Consider the following 20,633-nt stretch of genomic DNA (forward strand, 5'->3'; position numbering starts at 1 on the left):
AAATGATTGACTGTAGAGATTTGTGCAGGAATAAGACAGGGAAAGATCACGAATGTTTCTAAGATTATAATTTGTCCTAGATTTAACAGTTTGAGGCATAACATTACAAAGGTAGAATGGAGCATTTTTGTTGTAGATATTATAGAATAAAGACAGTTTACGACATCTTCTTCTTTCTTTTAACAATTGCCAACCTGTTTCATAAATTAGAGTATCTCTAACAGCATATTTTGGTAAACCAAAACTTTTTCAATTTTATCGGTTAAATCTACCGAACAACCATCCCACAATTCACAAGCATATTCAAGATGTGGTCTTCTAAATACAATATAAACCTTATTTAGATTGTCTCTGTTTAACATGAACTTTAATTTTCTCATTGATGAAACCATCAAGGTTGTTGTTCTTACAACTGACTGACTGACTGAGTTTCGTTTTACGCCGCTTTTAGCAATATTCCAGCAACATCACGGCGGGGGACACCAGAAATGGGCTTCACACAGTGTGCCCATGTGTGTTCTTACAATGTTATCAATGCTATATAATGTTATATGATAATAGAAGCTAGGGAAGCAGTTTAAATGGCAGAGAAGCCGTTTACATGCAACAGATCATTAAATGATCAATGCAAGTATTTTTGTGGTGCAAAATGAACATGTCATGATATCTTTGAGTCATAAGTTAAAAACAAGTTTAAAATACTTTTTGGTTAAGTACCAAAGCAGACAAATATATATGAATTACCTTTAGTTACCAAGTGTAGTAAGTGTGATGTAGCATACTGAAAATCAAGAAGGTATTAGGCAATTTTAAAAATGACAAAACAAAGATGAAACTATACAAGTCCCAATGAAAATTTATGAAAATTGTACTGTCCAAGTTGTTTGTATGCCCTCACACCCTGACAACATGGATCACCCCGACATTTTCAATCACTGGATTGTCTGGTCCTAGTTGTTTGTATGCCCTCACACCCTGACATCATGGATCACCCTGACATTATCAATCACTGGATTGTCTGGTCCTAGTTGTTTGTATGCCCTCACACCCTGACATCATGGATCACCCCGACATTATCAATCACTGGATTGTCTGGTCCAAGTTGTTTGTATGTCCTCACACCCTGACATCATGGATCACCCCGACATTATCAATCACTGGATTGTCTGGTCCTAGTTGTTGGCATGTCCTCACACCCTGACATCATGGATCACCCCGACATTATCAATCACTGGATTGTCTGGTCCTAGTTGTTGGCATGTCCTCACACCCTGACATCATGGATCACCCCGACATTATCAATCACTGGATTGTCTGTTCCTAGTTGTTGGCATGTCCTCACACCTAGACAACATGGATCACCCCGACATTATCAATCACTGGATTGTCTGGTCCAAGTTGTTTGTATGTCCTCACACCCTGACATCATGGATCACCCCGACATTATCAATCACTGGATTGTCTGGTCCTAGCTGTTGGCATGTCCTCACACCCTGACATCATGGATCACCCCGACATTATCAATCACTGGTTTGTCTGGTCCTAGTTGTTGGCATGTCCTCACACCCTGACATCATGGATCACCCGACATTATCAATCACTGGATTGTCTGGTCCTAGTTGTTGGCATGTCCTCACACCCTGACAACATGGATCACCCCCGACATTATCAATCACTGGATTGTCTGGTCCTAGTTGTTGGCATGTCCTCACACCCTGACATCATGGATCACCCTGACATTATCAATCACTGGATTGTCTGGTCCTAGTTGTTGGCATGTCCTCACACCCTAACATCATGGATCACCCGACATTATCAATCACTGGATTGTCTGGTCCTAGCTGTTGGCATGTCCTCACACCCTGACATCATGGATCACCCCGACATTATCAATCACTGGATTGTCTGGTCCTAGTTGTTGGCATGTCCTCACACCCTGACATCATGGATCACCCCGACATTATCAATCACTGGATTGTCTGGTCCTAGTTGTTGGCATGTCCTCACACCCTGACATCATGGATCACCCCGACATTATCAATCACTGGATTGTCTGGTCCTAGTTGTTGGCATGTCCTCACACCCTGACAACATGGATCACCCCGACATTATCAATCACTGGATTGTCTGGTCCTAGTTGTTGGCATGTCCTCACACCCTGACAACATGGATCACCCTGACATTATCAATCACTGGATTGTCTGGTCCTAGTTGTTGGCATGTCCTCACACCCTGACAACATGGATCACCCCGACATTATCAATCACTGGATTGTCTGGTCCAAGTTGTTTGTATGTCCTCACACCCTGACAACATGGATCACCCCGACATTATCAATCACTGGATTGTCTGGTCCTAGTTGTTGGCATGTCCTCACACCCTGACATCATGGATCACCCGACATTATCAATCACTGGATTGTCTGGTCCTAGCTGTTGGCATGTCCTCACACCCTGACAACATGGATCACCCCGACATTATCAATCACTGGATTGTCTGGTCCTAGTTGTTGGCATGTCCTCACACCCTGACAACATGGATCACCCCGACATTATCAATCACTGGATTGTCTGGTCCTAGTTGTTGGCATGTCCTCACACCCTGACAACATGGATCACCCTGACATTATCAATCACTGGATTGTCTGGTCCTAGTTGTTGGCATGTCCTCACACCCTGACATCATGGATCACCCCGACATTATCAATCACTGGATTGTCTGGTCCTAGTTGTTGGCATGTCCTCACACCCTGATATCATGGATCACCCCGACATTATCAATCACTGGATTGTCTGGTCCTAGCTGTTGGCATGTCCTCACACCCTGACATCATGGATCACCCCGACATTATCAATCACTGGATTGTCTCGTCTTAGTTGTTGGCATGTCCTCACACCCTGACAACATGGATCACCCCGACATTATCAATCACTGGATTGTCTGGTCCTAGTTGTTGGCATGTCCTCACACCCTGACATCATGGATCACCCCGACATTATCAATCACTGGATTGTCTGGTCCTAGCTGTTGGCATGTCCTCACACCCTGACAACATGGATCACCCCGACATTATCAATCACTGGATTGTCTGTTCCAAGTTGTTTGTATGTCCTCACACCCTGATATCATGGATCACCCCGACATTATCAATCACTGGATTGTCTGGTCCTAGTTGTTGGCATGTCCTCACACCCTGACATCATGGATCACCCTGACATTATCAATCACTGGATTGTCTGGTAGACTAAGAGAGTTTAAAAGAATAAACACAGAAATATACTTCTTCTTAATACCATCTTTTACAATGCCAAAGTGAATCAAATTGAATTAATATGTCAAGTATATTATGCCAAAAATACAAGAAGGACCAGAAACTATAAGAAGTAAAGCTTGAAAACACAGCCTAACTTTATTCATTAATGTGGCTTTCCTGTGTGGGGCCTCATAATGATACTACTTACAACTGTTTAACTGTCACACTTTTTGGGGAGTTTCTGATGTAAACACAAAACAGTCCTTCAAATCCTGTGATAGTTGAATTTCATGAGACTGGTATGCAGTTTTTGTGCTCCCTGGATGAAACTGTTGTACAATGTAAGTATTTAAAATTCCAGCTGCAATTATTTTGGGTTTTTTGGATCAACAAAATGGACCAACCCTCACTGATGGAAAACAAAAACTCATCAAGAGTATTATGATGTGATTTCCAGTAATTTTATTTGCACAGAACTCAATAGTGAAATGAGTAAACGCCAAGCCATGATCAATAAACAATCAATAAATTTAAATCTAACACATACATTTAGGTCTAAAGTGACAACAGAAACTTCAAGCTGTAATATAACTGACATCAGCATTTAGTGGCAGACTATGATTTGATTAAGTGCGTGACAGTCCAGAATTTTGTCCTTGCCAAATGTCTTGTAACAGGCATCTGTCTGTACTTGACTTCCATGGTGCATGAAGCTGGCACCAATTTGGTGTTCCAGACAGGCACCCAACCTGCACATTGTACTGGCACTTCATTCAACTGCTGCCACAAACAATTACTATATATATGTTTGCAACAGTATTCACTGCCTGTTAACAATTGCCTTGCTTAAGTATACCGGTAAGACAAAATGTTATGGATGCCTTGCTCAAGAAAAGAAAATTCTTCAATTTTACAAAAAGCTATAGAAAATAGAAAATGTTATTTTAGTTTCAAAAGTTAAGTTAACAATTGGCATTGCTGGCCTGGGGCCCCAAATCAAAAAACACTTTCAGCGTTCTAACAAACATATCATGCAAGGAGTTTACGATGTCAGCAAAAATGTCATTCAGATCCAATAATAGATGAATTGCCAAAATGTGGCGTACAATTCTCTTGTTCTCTGTGAGAGGCTATCCAAATCCCTTTGTAGGTATTTCAGAACATGCAAGTGTCAGTAAACTTCAAATAAAAAAGGTGCGATGGGGTAGCCTAGTGGTTAAAGCATTTGATTGTCACTGCAAAGTCCTGAGTTCAACTCCCCACATGGGTACAATGTGTGAAGCCCATTTCTGGAGTCCTCGTCTGTGATATTGCCGAAATATTGCTAAAAGCTACAATAGCTGAACTCACTCACTCCCTCACTCACTCAAATCAAGAAACTTTGAATGAAAAAAACTAAAAAATCTCAGGTTATTCCATGACCAAAGTCTCAAAAGGTAAGAATGCAAATTTGGTTACTTTTCCAACTGCAATTATGGGAAAGCAACATGTTGGTCAGGTGAATAAAACAACAGTGTTGATGATGGCCACCAACAGAAATACAACAAAGAAGATATTATCCAACTTTTCAATGTAGAAGTTGCGAAGTCTGCCCATCCCTTTGGACCTCTGTGTGGAGTTATCCTCCTCTGTCTGGTCTGCCACAGTTGAAACTCTCTTGTGATCTCCCTGGAGTTGGTTGTTCCTGATCCTGAGGGTTGTTGTGACAGCCAGAAGTGCCAGGAAGCTTTGAAGCAGGATACAGATGAGATAGATCATGATCTTTGGAGCTCTGGTGGATGTCCTTGGCATGATGTCGTAGACAAAGTTGAGGAACACAGCATGTGACACAAAGATGGAAACCAGAAAGGATACTTTCTCTCCGGAATCGGCAGGAAGGATGAAGACAAAAGCATTCATGATGGAGGTCAAGGCCATTGGAATAATGATGCTTAACACATAGAAGTGACTCTGTCTCTTCAGGGTCAAGATTGCTGTTTTGAAAGCAAATCCATTAAAAGATGCAATTCCACCTGTCATTTGTATCAATGACCATTCAGACTCCTCTTTTATGTAGGAGCCGTATTCATGTTTCCATAGTGCATTGACATGCACATTGATATAGTTTCGATAGGTATGAAATATTAACTCACATTTCTGTTCATCAAAAGGAAACTGAAAGGCATCAGTCACACATATGGTCTTGAACATGTCGCCTGTGTGTGCCAAAACATGGCCATCATTATTTAGACTCATTGTGAAAGATCTGGTTGAAAATAGAGACACATCACTCACAGAATTGAATAGATTAATTTGCGGTAGCCATACTTGATGAGGCTCAATATCCATGTAACCATTATAAAGCGACTTGTTCCAGGACAGACTAGGATCAGTCCAGGACATGCCAATAGCTGCAGTGAATGTTAGAAGCTGTTCCACAGAATCGAGGTCCAATATAGCTCCAGGTGCAAGCTTAATAGTAACGTTAATCTTTGAATGTCCAGGAGGAAATGGCGGATCTTTAGCTCTTGTGTAGTTGATGGAATTCCGTATTTCAGTCCATGTCTCTCTCATCTGTAGGCATGCCACGATATTTGTGAGAAATATCCAGGACAGATGGAAATACATTGTCACTGTCAACTGGCTTTGTTTCTGAACAAACGAGCAGTTAGTGTGAAGGTCAGACGCTCAACTGGAGTGTCGTTGGTAATTTGGTGAGAAATGTTCAAGAGTCACTGTCTTTAACTTCTCTGTGTTTGTGACCGAACCAGAGTTTTCTGTTATAACTTCCTACAGTAGGTATTTCTTCAGTAAAAACATGCACACAGGACCATCAGATTGTGTTTGTGACTGCTGAAAAACATTGATTTTTAACTTTATATAGAGACTGGTATAGAATGTTTGAGCAAACTTAATGTAAAAAATATAAGTGTTGTCATCATGGTTGTTAGCTCACCTGTTCCTCTAAACTTTGTGCCTCAGATAAATGACAAGAAGATTGCACCTTGCCTGTCAGTCTAATAGAGATTGCATTCCTTTTGTCAGTTTTATTCATTCTTCATCAGTTTTTGTGTGTAGACAAAAGTGAAAGTACATTTATGAGTATCTGTTCCACTCCTGATTCTGAATTAACCCTTGATGATCAATACTTGTGAATCTGATTTGCTGGTGGATTTTACTGCTGATGCTTTAGACATAGGCACAGGTGGGATATCATTAACCAGGTGAGCTATAAATTTCTATTTGTGCTTGTTACCCAGAGCATGTGAGTGTATATTTGTATTGATAATGGCAGTATGTGATTGTATTTGGCTGACACTTGTTAGAAATGTGAAATAACACACAAAACCGTCTCTCATGTTTGCTTGAACATTCATAGTCCTAAATCACAACTAAACTTAATGACTCATTATCGTTAAATGTGTTTCACATCATAAATAAGCAGAATGTAATGGAAGGCATACAGTCACATATTGATTATAGGTGTGGTTGGGAATAACAGGAAATGGACTCAGGTTTACATACTGATGTCATCTATAAGGAGGAGATTATGATCAAACAGCCTTAATATAAGTAAATACTACAAATGGGATAATTATGGAAACGAGCTGAGTCTGTGCTGTACACATACTGGTCAAATGCTGATGTTGTGAATTTGTTTATACATATCATGCACATGCTTTTGAGGAATGTTTTTGTGTTTTCCAATTTTTGCCTTTATAATTCAGAGTATGTTTCAGTTGATGACAGGCGACAGGCTTGGAATGTTTTGGTGTTTTCTCATTAGTTTCCTATATTTCATATTATGCTTCAGTTGAGGACAGGGTTTGTCTTTGGGGCATAACAATGAGCTGTCCAGTATTTCTATGTTAAACCTTGAAAGCCCATCAAGTTCAAATAAGAACATTCTTTCTTTTGCCAAACTCATTCCTGTTTGCTTACTTATCACATGTTTAATGCATCAATCGAATCATGAGTGTCTGTCAAATATCTTGAAGATAGATCTTTCAAGAAGGGTTTTGAGGATGATGTTTGTCTGTTAATATAGAAAAAGTCTTTTATAGATTGTGCTGGAATCCAGATCCTGAAAAATATGCTTTTGTTTTCCGCAATGCACTGAATGTATGCAAGAGAATTCACGTATGACTTCTTTGATTGGCATTCTAGAAGGTGGGTAGATGAAGGATGAGGACTATTTTCATGGAATACTATATTCTGAATACAGAATAAAGAAGTTGTATATCCATAAAAATGTCCTCATCCTTCAAGAGAATTCACTTGAACTATATGTATAAAACACAGTGAGATTCTTGTACCTAGTTTATTGGTCATTCTGTCATCCTATCTCACTATCCCTTCATCATTCTAACATATGTTATATTTGGGATTCATCATTCTGCTATCCAATCTCACCATCCCACCATCATTCTGTCATCTTATCTCACCATCCCATCATCATTCTCTCATCCTATCTCACCATCCCATCATTCTACCATCCGATCCCACTATCCCACATCATTCTACCATCCAATCACACCATCCCAAATCATTCTACAATCCAATCACACTATCCCACATCATTCTACCATCCAATCACACCATCCCACATCATTCTACAATCCAATCACACCATCCCACCATCATTCTACAATCTAATCACACCATCCCACATCATTCTACCATCCAATCACTCCATCCCACCATCATTCTACCATCCAATCACACCATCCATCAGCATTCACATCCATCGATCCACCATCCCACTTCATTTTATATCCAATCACACTATCCACATCATTCTACCATCATTAACTATCCCCATCATTCTACCATCCATTCCACCACCTTCATTCTACCATCCAATCCACCATCCTTCATCATTCTACCATCCAATCACACCATCCTTCATCATTCATCCATCCAATCTCACCATCCCTTCACATCATTCTACCATCCAATCTCACCATCCCATCATCATTCTACCATCCAATCACATCATCCACCATCATTCTACCATCCAATTTCACCATCCCACATCATTCTACCATCCTATCTCACCATCCATCCATCATTCTACTATCCAATCACATCATCCACCATCATTCTATCCAATCACACTATCTCTCATCATTCTACCATCCATCACCATCCCACTCATCCATTCTATCATCCAATCCATCATCCATCATTCTACCATCCATTTCACCATCCACCATCATTCTACCATCCAATCACACCATCCCCCATCATTCTACCATCCACCATCCATTTCACCATCCAATCCACATCCATCATTCTACCATCCAATCACATCATCCCACCATCATTCTACCAATCTAATCACCATCCAACATCATTCCACCATCCAATCACACCACCATCCATCATCATTCTACCATCCAATCACACCATCCAACATCATTCTACCATCCAATCCACATCATCCACCATCATTCTACAATCCAATCATCCACCATCCATCCATCATTCTATCCATCCAATCATTCCATCCACATCCATTCTACCATCCAATCACCATCCATCCCACCATCATTCTACCATCCATCATTCCACCATCCATCCATCATTCTACAATCCAATCCACCATCCCACCATCATTCTACCATCCAATCACCATCCCACCATCCATTCTACCATCCAATCACACCATCCATTCCATCATTCTACCATCCAATCACACCATCCCACATCATTCTACCATCCGATCCCACCATCCCATCATCATTCTACCATCCAATCACACCATCCACATCATTCTACCATCCAATCACCATCCCACCATCATTCTACCATCCAATCACACCATCCACCATCATTCTCCATCCATTCCACCATCCAATCCATCATCCATCCATCCATTCTACCATCCATCCACCATCCATTCCACCCATCCATCCAGTCCATTCCACCATCCATTCCACCATCCACCATCCATTCTACCATCCCACCATCCATCCATCCATTCCACCATCCATCCATCCATCCCACCATCCATCCATCATTCCACTTCCATCCATTCCACTATCCATTCCATCATCCATTCCACCATCCATTCCATCCATCCATCCATCATCATCATCCACCATCATTCTACCATCCAATCCACCATCCCACCATCATTTCTACCATCCAATCCACCATCCATCCATCATTCTACCATCCAATCCACCATCCCACATCATTCTACCATCCATCCACCATCCACCATCCCATCCATCCATTCTACCATCCAATTCCATCCATCCACCATCCCATTCTACCATCATCCAATCCACCATCCCATCCATCATTCTACCATCCAATCCACCATCCCATCATTCTACCATCCATCCACCATCCATCCATCATTCTACCATCCATCCACCATCCATTCCATCATCATTCCATCCATTACCATCCATCCACCATCCATCATCATCCACCATCCAATCCTTCATCCATCCACCATCCATTCTACAATCCATTCCACCATCATTCCATCATTCTACAATCATCACCATCCATCATCATTCTACCATCCCATCTCCACCATCCATCCTCCACCATCCATCCATCCATCCATCCATTCCATCCATCCATCCATTCCATCCATCCATCCATCCACCATCCTCATCCACCATCCAATCCTTCCATCCACCATCATTCTACCATCCATTCACCATCCATCCATCATTCTACCATCCAATCCACCATCCTCATCATTCTACCATCATCCACATCCATCCATCCATTCCACCACCATTCTACCATCCAATCCATCCATTCCATCATATCACCATCCACCATCAATCACACCATCCACCATCATTCTACCATCCAATCCACCATCATCATTCTACCATCCATCCATCCATCCCATCCATCATCTCTACCATCCAATCCACCATCCACCATCATTCCATCCAATCCACCATCCACCATCATTTCTCCATCCATCCACCATCCACCATCATTCTACCATCCATCACCATCCATCCATCCATCCATTCCACCATCCATTCCATCCACCATCCATCCATACCATCCATGATCTACCATCCTATCCATCTCCATCCATCATCATTCTACAATCCAATCTCCACCGTTCCTTCATTATTCTTCCATTTCTTCTTCGTGTCTTGTGTTCTTGGTCATTCTGTCCATTCATCCACCATCCGTCCATCCATTTCATCCTGTCACCATCCTATTTTCATTCTTCCATCCATTCCACCATCCACTTCATCATTCTGTCCTTGTCCTTGTCCATCCTTCGTCATTTTACTGTCTGTCATTCACTATCCTTCCACCATCCTATTTTCGTCTATTCCTGTCCATCATTTCCACCATCCATTCCTGTCCGGCTTCCATCCTATTTTCATTCTTCCATCCAGTGGATCATCCATTTTCATTCTTCCATCCGTGCCTCATCCTGTGTTCCTTCCACCAGTTCGTCGTTTTCTGTCCAGTCACCGTCATCCATGTCCTTCGTTCAGTCCGTCCGTCCATTCCGATTCTGTCCAGTCTCGTCCATCCATTTTCGGTTCTTCCATCCATTCGTCGTTCCTGTCGTTCCTCCGTCGATTCCATGTCCAGTCTCCTGTCCGTTTCCTGTTCCGTCGTCCTTCCTGTCCGTCTGTCATCGGTCGTTCGGGTCCGATCAGTTTCATCAGTTGTCAGTCGTTCTACCTTGTCGTTCCATCCGTCCGTCGTCTCACTCTCCAGTCCATCCATTCGTCGTTCCTGTCCCATCCGTCGTTCCGTCCGGTCGTTCTGTGTCCAGTGTCGTTCTGTTCCTGTTCCGTCTCGTTGTTCATGTCCACCGTCTCTGTCCATTCGTCGTTCTGCTGTCTCACCGTTCTGTCCGTTCCTTCATCGTTTCCAGTCTCGTCCTCCTTGTCTCCTGTCAGTCGTTTCTTTGTCGTTCTGTCCATTCCATGTCGTTCCTGTCAGTGTCGACCGTTCAGTCGTCGTCGTCCACTGTCCGTTCCTTGTCCGTTCAGTCCTTGTCCACTGTCCACGTCAGTTCCGTCGGTCCTGTCCGTCCATCCGTCGTTCGATCCCAGTCGTTTCCGTCCTGGGTCCGTCCGTCGTTCTGGTCCGTCCGTCCTTCGTCCGTCGTTTCTATCCGTCCAGTCATCCGTCCGCCGTCGTTCCGTCCAGTCACCGTTCGTCCAGTCCGTCCACGGTCGTTCTGTCCGGTCCGTCCGTCGTTCTCCGTTCAGTCCGTCCGTCGTTCCAGTCGTCCACCGTCGTTCTACAGTCTGGCGTCCGTCGTTCTACAGTCCGTCACCGTCCGTTTGTCGTTCTGTCTGTCCGTCCACGTCGTCCGTCCGTTCAGTCGTCCACCGTCGTTCTGTCCATCGTCGTTCTTCCGTCCGTCGTCCGTCGTTCAGTCAGTCTGTCCGTCGTCGTTCCGTCCGTCCATTCGTCGGTCTGTCCGGTTCGTTGTCCTGTCGTTCGTTCGGTCCGTCGTTCCTGCCTGTCGTCCGTCCGTCCGTCGTTCTACCGTCCGTCGTTCTACCGTCTGCCGTTCGTTCGTCCGTCCGGTCCTGTCCGTTCGTCCGTCCGTCGTTCGTCCGGTCCATCCGTCCGGTCGTCCGTCCGTCGTTCACCTGTCAATCGTCCACCAGTCCACAGTCGTTCTGCCGTCCGTTCCGTCGGTGATGCTTCAGTGATCGTCCGTGTGTCTTCGTTCTGTCCAGTCGTGTTCTTGTTCTTCTTGGTCGTTCTGTCGTCCGCCTCCTGTCCGTCGTTCTACAGCCCACCGTCCATCCATTTTCGTTCTTCGTCAGTTCCATCCGCTCCATGTCGTTCTACCAGTTCCATGTCCTTCCATTCGTTCATTCGTCCATCCTTTCATCCGTTCTTCCATTCCGTCATTCTCACCGTCCATTCGTCAGTCTAGTCCTATTTTCAGTCCGTGTCCGTTCTGTCAGTCGTCCGTCTCCATCGTTCTTCGTCCAGTCTCACCGTCGGTGTCGTTCTTCAGTCGGTTCGTCGATTCTTCCAGCCCCACCATCCATCATTGTTCACCGTCAATCTCACGTCCCTTCCATCCATTCGTCGTTCGTCTCACCGTCCTTCATTCTTCCATCAATCGTTCCTCCATTTCATCCATTCATCCATTCTACTATCCAGCCTCCACCATCCCAATTCCATTCCTCATCCATCACTTCATCCATTCTACCACCCATTTCATGACTTCCATCCACTTATTCTACTCCATGGCATCCCTTCATCATTCTATCCAATCTCACCATCCTATTTTCATTCTTCCGTCCAATCTCACCATCACTTCATCAATTTACTATCCAATCTCACCAATCCTTTATCATAACCCCTTAATCATTACTTCTACAATCCAACCTCACCATCCCATCATCATTCTACTATCCAACCTCACCATCACTTCATCATTCTACCACCCAATTTCACCATCACTTCATCATTTTACTATCCAATCCCACCATCCTTAATCATTCTACCATCCAATATCTCACCATCCTATCTTCATTCTACCATCCAATCTCACCGTCCCTTCATTATTCTACCATCCAATCTCACCATCTCTTTATTCTACTATCCAAACTCACCATCCCTTCATCATTCTACTATCTAATCTCACCATCCTATTTTTATTCTACCATCCAATTTCACCATCACTTGATCATTTTACTATCCAATCTCATCATCCCTTAATTACTCTACCATCCAATCTCACCATTTCTTTATCATTCTACCATCCAACCTCACCATCCCTTCATCATTCTACCATCCAATCGCACCATCCCACCATCATTCTACCATCCAATCACACTATCCCACAACATTCTACCACCCAATCACACCAACCCACAACATTCTACCATCCAATCACACTATCCCACATCATTCTACCATCCAATCACATCATCCCACCATCATTCTACAATCCAATCACACCATCCAACATCATTCCACCATCCAATTACACCATCCCATCATCATTCTACAATCCAATCCCACCATCCAACATCATTCTACCATCCAATCACATCATCCCACCATCATTCTTCAATCCAATCACACCATCCAACATCATTCTACAATCCAATCACACCATCCCACCACCATCATTCTACAGTCCAATCACACCATCCCACCATCATTCTACCATCCAATTACACCATCCCATCATCATTCTACAATCCAATCACACCATCCCACATCATTCTACCATCCAATCTCATCATCCCACCATCATTCTACAATCCAATCACAACATCCAACATCATTCTACAATCCAATCACACCATCCCACATCATTCTACTGTCCTATCTCACCATCCCATCATCACTTTACCATCCAATCCAATCATCCCACCATCATTCTACAATCCAATCACACCATCCAACATCATTCTACAATCCAATCACATCATCCCACCATCATTCTACAATCCAATCACACCATCCCATCATCATTCTACAATCCAATCCCACCATCCCACCATCATTCTACCATCCAATTACACCATCCCACATCATTCTACTATCCTATCTCACCATCCCATCATCATTCTACAATCCAATTACACCATCCCACGTCATTCTACTATCCTATCTCACCATCCCACCATCATTCTACCATCCAATTACACCATCCCACGTCATTCTACTAACCTATCTCACCATCCCACCATCATTCTACAATCCAATCACAACAACCCACATCATTCTACCATCCAATCCAACCATCATTCTACCATCCAATCACACCATCCCACATTCATCCATCCATCCCATCCCACCATCATTCTACCATCCAATCACACCATCCCACCATCATTCTACCATCCAATCACTCCATCCCACATCATTCTACCATCCAATCCCACCATCCCACAATCATTCTACCATCCTATTACACCATCCATCAGCATTCTACCATCCAATGATCTTTCTACCATCCTATCTCACCATCGCAGAAGTATCATACCATCCTATCTTCATTCTACAATCCAATCTCACCGTTCCTTCATTATTCTTCCATTCACTATATGTATAAAACACAGCGAGATTCTTGTACCTAGTTTCTTGGTCATTCTGTCATCCAACCTCACCATCCCTTCATCATTCTACTATCCAACCTCACCATCCTATTTTCATTCTTCCATCCAATTTCACCATCACTTCATCATTCTACCACCCAATTTCACCATCACTTCATCATTTTACTATCCAAGCTCACCATCCCTTCATCATTCTATCCAACCTCACCATCCTTTTTTCATTCTTCCATCCAATCTCACCATCACTTCATCATTCTACTATCCAACCACACCATCCTATTTTCAATCTACCACACAATTTCACCATCACTTCATTATTTTACTATCCAAGCTCACCATCCCTTCATCATTCTATCCAATCTCGCCATCCTATTTTCATTCTTCCATCCAATCTCACCATCACTTCATCATTCTACAACCCACTTTCACCATCAGTTCATCATTCTTCTATCCAACCTCACCATCCCATCATTATTCTACCATCCAATCTCACCATCCCTTCTAACCATCCCTTCATCATTCTACCATCCAATCTCACCATCCTATTTTCATTCTTCCATCCAACCTCACCATCACTTCATCATTCTACCACCCAATTTCACCATCCCTTCATCATTCTACTATCCAACCTCACCATCCTATTCTCGTTCCTCCATCCAATCTCACCATCACTTCATCATTCTACCACCCAATTTCACCATGACTTCATCCTTTTACTATCCAAGCTCGGCATCCCTTCATCATTCTATCCAATCTCACCATCCTATTTTCATTCTTCCGTCCAATCTCACCATCACTTCATTCTACCACCCAATTTCACCATCACTTCATCAATTTACTATCCAATCTCACCATCCCTTTATCATAACCCCTTAATCATTACTTCTACAATCCAACCTCACCATCCCATCATCATTCTACTATCCAACCTCACCATCACTTCATCATTCTACCACCCAATTTCACCATCACTTCATCATTTTACTATCCAATCCCACCATCCTTTAATCATTCTACCATCCAATATCTCACCATCCTATCTTCATTCTACCATCCAATCTCACCGTGCCTTCATTATTCTACCATCCAATCTCACCATCTCTTTATTCTACTATCCAACCTCACCATCCCTTCATCATTCTACTATCTAATCTCACCATCCTATTTTTATTCTACCATCCAATTTCACCATCACTTGATCATTTTACTATCCAATCTCATCATCCCTTAATTACTCTACCATCCAATCTCACCATTTCTTTATCATTCTACCATCCAACCTCACCATCCCTTCATCATTCTACCATCCAATCGCACCATCCTATCTTCATTCTACCATCCAATCTCACCATTCCTTCATTATGCTATCCAACCTCACCATCACTTCATCATTGTACCATCCAATCTCACCATCCCTTCATGATTCTACTATCCAACCTCACCATCCCTTCATCATTTTACTATCTAATCTCACCATCCTATGTTTATTCTACCGTCCAATCTCACCATCCCTTCATCATTCTACCATTTTATCCTGCCATTCCATCATCATTCTTACATGTCGATTGAAACCTTTGCGGTTGTTACCTTTGACAAAATGGATTGTGTGGTCAGTCTTTGTGACCAGGTTGATAGTAATTATACCTCACAGTATCCATCATTAGATTGTCTGGTCCTGACTCTGCCTCATCAACAGCTCTTAACTCTGTTGACATGTCCAGGTATTCACCAAACCAACAGTGATTTGACTGTTTTATGTATATGGAGCTTTTAGTGGGCACTGGATGTCATCACAGTTTGTGGACAGGATGTGGAAGTGAAGCCACTTGGCTCTGTAATTTACCTGAACTTTGTTATTTACCTCGTAATGGATCAATGTCATACTAATGGAGAAATTATGCACATCAAGATTCTCGTGTAATGATTTCCACAATTCTATGTGTGCAGAACTCTATTGTGAAAGGAGAAAAACACAGGATCAATGAACAATCAATAAATTTAATTTAAACACAGACATTTAGACTTACAACAGAAAATACATTGGGTAAAATAACTGACATCAGCAATAAGTAACAGGCAATGTGATTTTTCTAAGTGCACTCACGACTGTCCAGTATTTGGTCACTACCAAATGTCTTGTAACAGGCATCTGTCTGTTCTTGTCTCCAGTGTATGAAGCTGGCACTAATTTAATGTGTTTCCAGACACGCATCACAGGTTTGTGATGTCAGGAACAAATGTCCTTCAAATCCAGTGATAGTTGAATTGCCAGTGTGTGCAAAAAGATCTAATGGCAACATCCACATGTAGAACATCCCTGGATATATCAGTATGTTAAGTAAATAAAGCAGTAAACTTGACATTAATATATAACATCTGAAGATATTCAAACAGTTATTCCGCGATAAAAATAAATGCTAATGATAAGTATGCAATAAAACTAGATTTATGTAAAACAAACATATGTGCTCGTGCAAACCATGACTTTTTACATTTTCAAGTGCAATTATGCAACATTTGCTTGCCAACAGTGTTGAGATCTTGATGTCATAACATGGAAAACTAATTCCATTTAAAACCATCATCTACAACACGAAATGTCATGTCAGTTCTACCAAAGCTCAAGAGTTAAAAACACATCCAAACTTCAATCACTTTAGAGTCAAATTGTAGCTAAAACTGCTAACAGTACAATTGTCAGAGGTGTTTGGGATGTCAACGAATACACAGTCATTGACAGATATCTGGATATTCAATTCTCCCGCTCCCTGAATGACATTAGAGGACTTACTTGCCACACTCTATCCAATTGCCAAATTTTTATGTGGAACATCTCCAGGCATATCAAGATATCCAAAACATCTCCAGATATCCAAAATGTTTTTCCTTGACAAAAACAAGTGCAAAACATACATAAATAACCTTCCAACTACAGTTAAGCTGCTCATAGACATGAGTTAGGCAACAATAACTACAGTGTTGATGATGGCCGCTGATAGAAATACGACAAAGAGGATGTTATCCAACTTCTGAGCATCCAAGTTGTGGAGTCTGTCTTTCATCTTGGACACCTCTGTGGAGGTGTCCCCCTCTGTCTTGTCTGCCACAGATGAAGCTGTCTTGTGATCTCCCTGGAGTTGGTTGTTCCTGATCCTGAGGGTTGTTGTGACAGCCAGGAGTGCCAGGAAGCTTTGAAGCAGGATACAGATGAGATAGATCATGATCTTTGGAACTCTAGTGGATGTCCTTGGCATGATGTCATAGACAAAGTTGAGGAACACAGCATGCGACACAAAGATGGAAATCAGAAAGGATACTTTCTCTCCTGAATCAGCGGGAAGGATGAAGACAAAAGCATTCATGATGGAGGTCAAAGCCATTGGTACAATGATACTTAACACGTAGAATAGGCTTTGTCTCTCAAGTGTAAATGTCAATGATTGGAAAGTAATTCCAATAAATGATACATCTCCACTTGTCGTTTGTATTAATGTCCATTCAGACTCCTTCTTTATGTATGAGGTGTATTCGTAACTGGATATAGGGTTGACATGCAAGTTGATATAGTCTCGATAGGTATGAAATATTAACTCACGTTTCTGTTCATCAAAAGGAAACTGAAAGGCATCAGTCACACATATGGTCTTGAACATGTCAGATGTGTATGCCAAAACATGGCCATCATTATTTAGACTCATTGTGAAAGATCTGGATGAGAATAGAGACGCGTCACTCACAGCATTTAATAAATTAACTTGTGGTAGCCATACTTGATGAGGCTCAATGTCAATGCTACCATTATAAAGTGACTTGTTCCAGGACAGACTGGGATCAGTCCAGTTAACTGTAATGACTCCAGTGAATGTAAGAAGTTGTTCCACAGAATTGAGGTCCAATATAGCTCCAAGTACAAAGTAAATAGAAACATTTACTTTTGAATGTCCAGGAGGAAATGGTGGCTTCTTAGCTCTTGTGTAGTTGATGGAATTGTGTATTTGAGTCCATGTCTCCCTCAGCAGAAGGCATGTCACGAGATATGTGAGAAATATCCAGGACAGATGGGAATACATTGTCACTGTCAGTTGAAACAAGCTATAAGTTTCTGTGGAGGCTAGACTCTCAAATGTTGTTGTTGATACTGTGGTCACAAATACTATCTGTTCTGAATTCTTACTGTAGGCATTCATCCAGTGAAAAACATCCACACCAAACCATGAGATTGTGTTTCTGATTGCTGTACATGATGAATTTGTTTAATAAAGAGAATGGTTTACAATGTTTGAACAGACATAATGTGGAAGAATGGTTAACACAGTTGTTAGCTTACCTGTTCCCTGATGTGAGTGCCTCAGATAAATGACAAGTCAATCTATATACAAATTTACACACAAAGGTGCCAAGGAACTTTAATTAAAAAGGATAATTCATCTCCTGGAATGTGACCAAAATGTCTTTAAAGGGGCCATTGTTAAACAAAAGAATGGTATCTCCACACAAAGAATGGTTTCATAGGTTACTTTCCAGAACATTGAAAATGGAAAACAGTTTCCTGACAACTGATGTGTTTACAGGAACATTGATTAACCAAGTGAATAGTCGCCTGACTATGAGCTCGAGGTTTCAGAGGTTGGTTTCAGATGTAAGCACAGCTCTGACATCGCTTTGTTGTCCAGGTGAGCTATAAATTCCATTTGTGCTTTTTGCGCAGAACATGTGAGTGTATATTTGTATTGATAATGGCAGTATGTGATTGTATTTGCCCGAACCTTTTTTAGAATTCTGAAATAACACACAAAACCTCTCTCATGTTTGCTTGAACATTCATAGTCCTAAATCACAACTAAACTTAATGACTCATTATCGTTAAATGTGTTTCACATCATAAATAAGCAGAATGTAATGGAAGGCATACAGTCACATATTGATTATAGGTGTGGTTGGGAATAACAGGAAATGGACTCGGGTTTGCATACTGATGTCATCTATAAGGAGGAGATTATGATCAAACAGCCTTAATATAAGTAAATACAACAAATGGGATGATTATGGAAATGAGCTGAGTGTGTGCTGTACACATAATGGTTAAATGCTGATGTTGTGAATTTGTTTATACATATCATGCACATGCTTTTGAGGAATGTTTTTGTGTTTTCCAATTTTTGCCTTTGTAATTCAGATCATTTTTCAGTTGAGGACAGGGTTTGTCTTTTGAGCTGTCCAGTATTTCTATGTTAAACCTTGTAAGGCCATCAAGTTCAGATGAGAACATTCTTTCTTTTGCCAAACTCATTCCTGTTTGCTTACTTATCACATGTTTAATGCATCAATGGAATCGGGAGTGTCTATCAAATATCTTGAAGAAAAATCTTTCAAGAATGGTTTTGAGGATAATGTTTTAATGGTTTTCTGTTATTTTAGAAAAGGTTTTGTTATAAATTGGACTGGAATTCAGGATCCTATAAAGTATTCTTTTGTTTTCAGTAATACTCTGAATATATACAACACAGTTCACATGTACTCTATTTATATAAATACAACTAGACTGTTGTAGCTAGTTTCTTGGTCATTCTGTCATCCTATCTCACCATCCCTTCATCATTCTGTCATCCTATCTCACCATCCCTTCATCATTCTGTTACCCTACCTCACCATTTCATCATCTTTCTGCAATTTCATTCTACCCTTCTGTCTCAATATCCAGTCATCACTCTATAATCCTATCTGAACATCCCATCATCTTTCTTCTATCTTATTTGAACATCCCATCATCTTTCTACTATCCTATCTGAACATCCCATCATCTTTCTATTATCCTATTTGAACATCCCATTATCTTTCTATAATCCTATCTGAACATCCCATCATCTTTGTACCATCCTATCTGAAGATCCCATCATCTTTCTACTATCCTATAGTACAATGTGTGAAGCCCATTTCTGGTGTCCCCCACCGTGATGTTGCTGAAATATTGCTAAAAGCGGCGTAAAACTAAACTCAGTCAGTCAGTCAGTCTACTATCCTATCACACCATTCCATCACAATTCTACCATTGTATCTCCATTCTGCTATCCTTTCTCACCATCCCACCAATGTACCATTCTATCCCAAAACCACACAATCAGTTCACCATCCCACATCATTCTACCATCCTATCTCACCATCCCACATCATTCTACTATCCAATCTCACCATCCAATCACACCATCCCCCATCATTCTTCTATCCAATCTCACCATCCAATCACATCCTCCCACATAATTCTACCATCCTATCTCACCATCCCACATCATTCTACCATCCAATCTCACCATCCAATCACACCATCCAACATTCTACCACCCAATCACACC

At 41.6% G+C, this 20,633-nt stretch overlaps 2 protein-coding genes across 2 annotated transcripts; both read right to left on the reverse strand.

Moving 5' to 3' along the window:
* Positions 1–4,747: 4,747 nt before the first annotated feature.
* Positions 4,748–5,272, reverse strand: LOC124279233 (CHRNA7-FAM7A fusion protein-like). Its single transcript, XM_046715048.1, has one exon. It carries the CDS (start codon positions 5,270–5,272, stop codon positions 4,748–4,750), a length of 525 nt encoding a protein of 174 aa, XP_046571004.1.
* An 11,968-nt stretch (positions 5,273–17,240) lies between these two features.
* Positions 17,241–17,663, reverse strand: LOC124279243 (neuronal acetylcholine receptor subunit alpha-7-like). Its single transcript, XM_046715057.1, has one exon. The coding sequence runs from the start codon at positions 17,661–17,663 to the stop codon at positions 17,241–17,243; it is 423 nt and encodes a 140-aa protein (XP_046571013.1).
* Between the last annotated feature and the right edge of the window lie 2,970 nt (positions 17,664–20,633).

Source organism: Haliotis rubra, unplaced genomic scaffold (assembly GCF_003918875.1).
Source record: "Haliotis rubra isolate DU_JTF1 unplaced genomic scaffold, ASM391887v1 Scf1068, whole genome shotgun sequence".
Classification (NCBI taxonomy): domain Eukaryota; kingdom Metazoa; phylum Mollusca; class Gastropoda; order Lepetellida; family Haliotidae; genus Haliotis; species Haliotis rubra.

Bases quoted from the DNA above. Each gene is read 5' to 3' on its own strand.
- LOC124279233 (XM_046715048.1), bottom strand. From the start codon at position 5,272: ATGACAGGTGGAATTGCATCTTTTAATGGATTTGCTTTCAAAACAGCA.
- LOC124279243 (XM_046715057.1), bottom strand. From the start codon at position 17,663: ATGGCTTTGACCTCCATCATGAATGCTTTTGTCTTCATCCTTCCCGCT.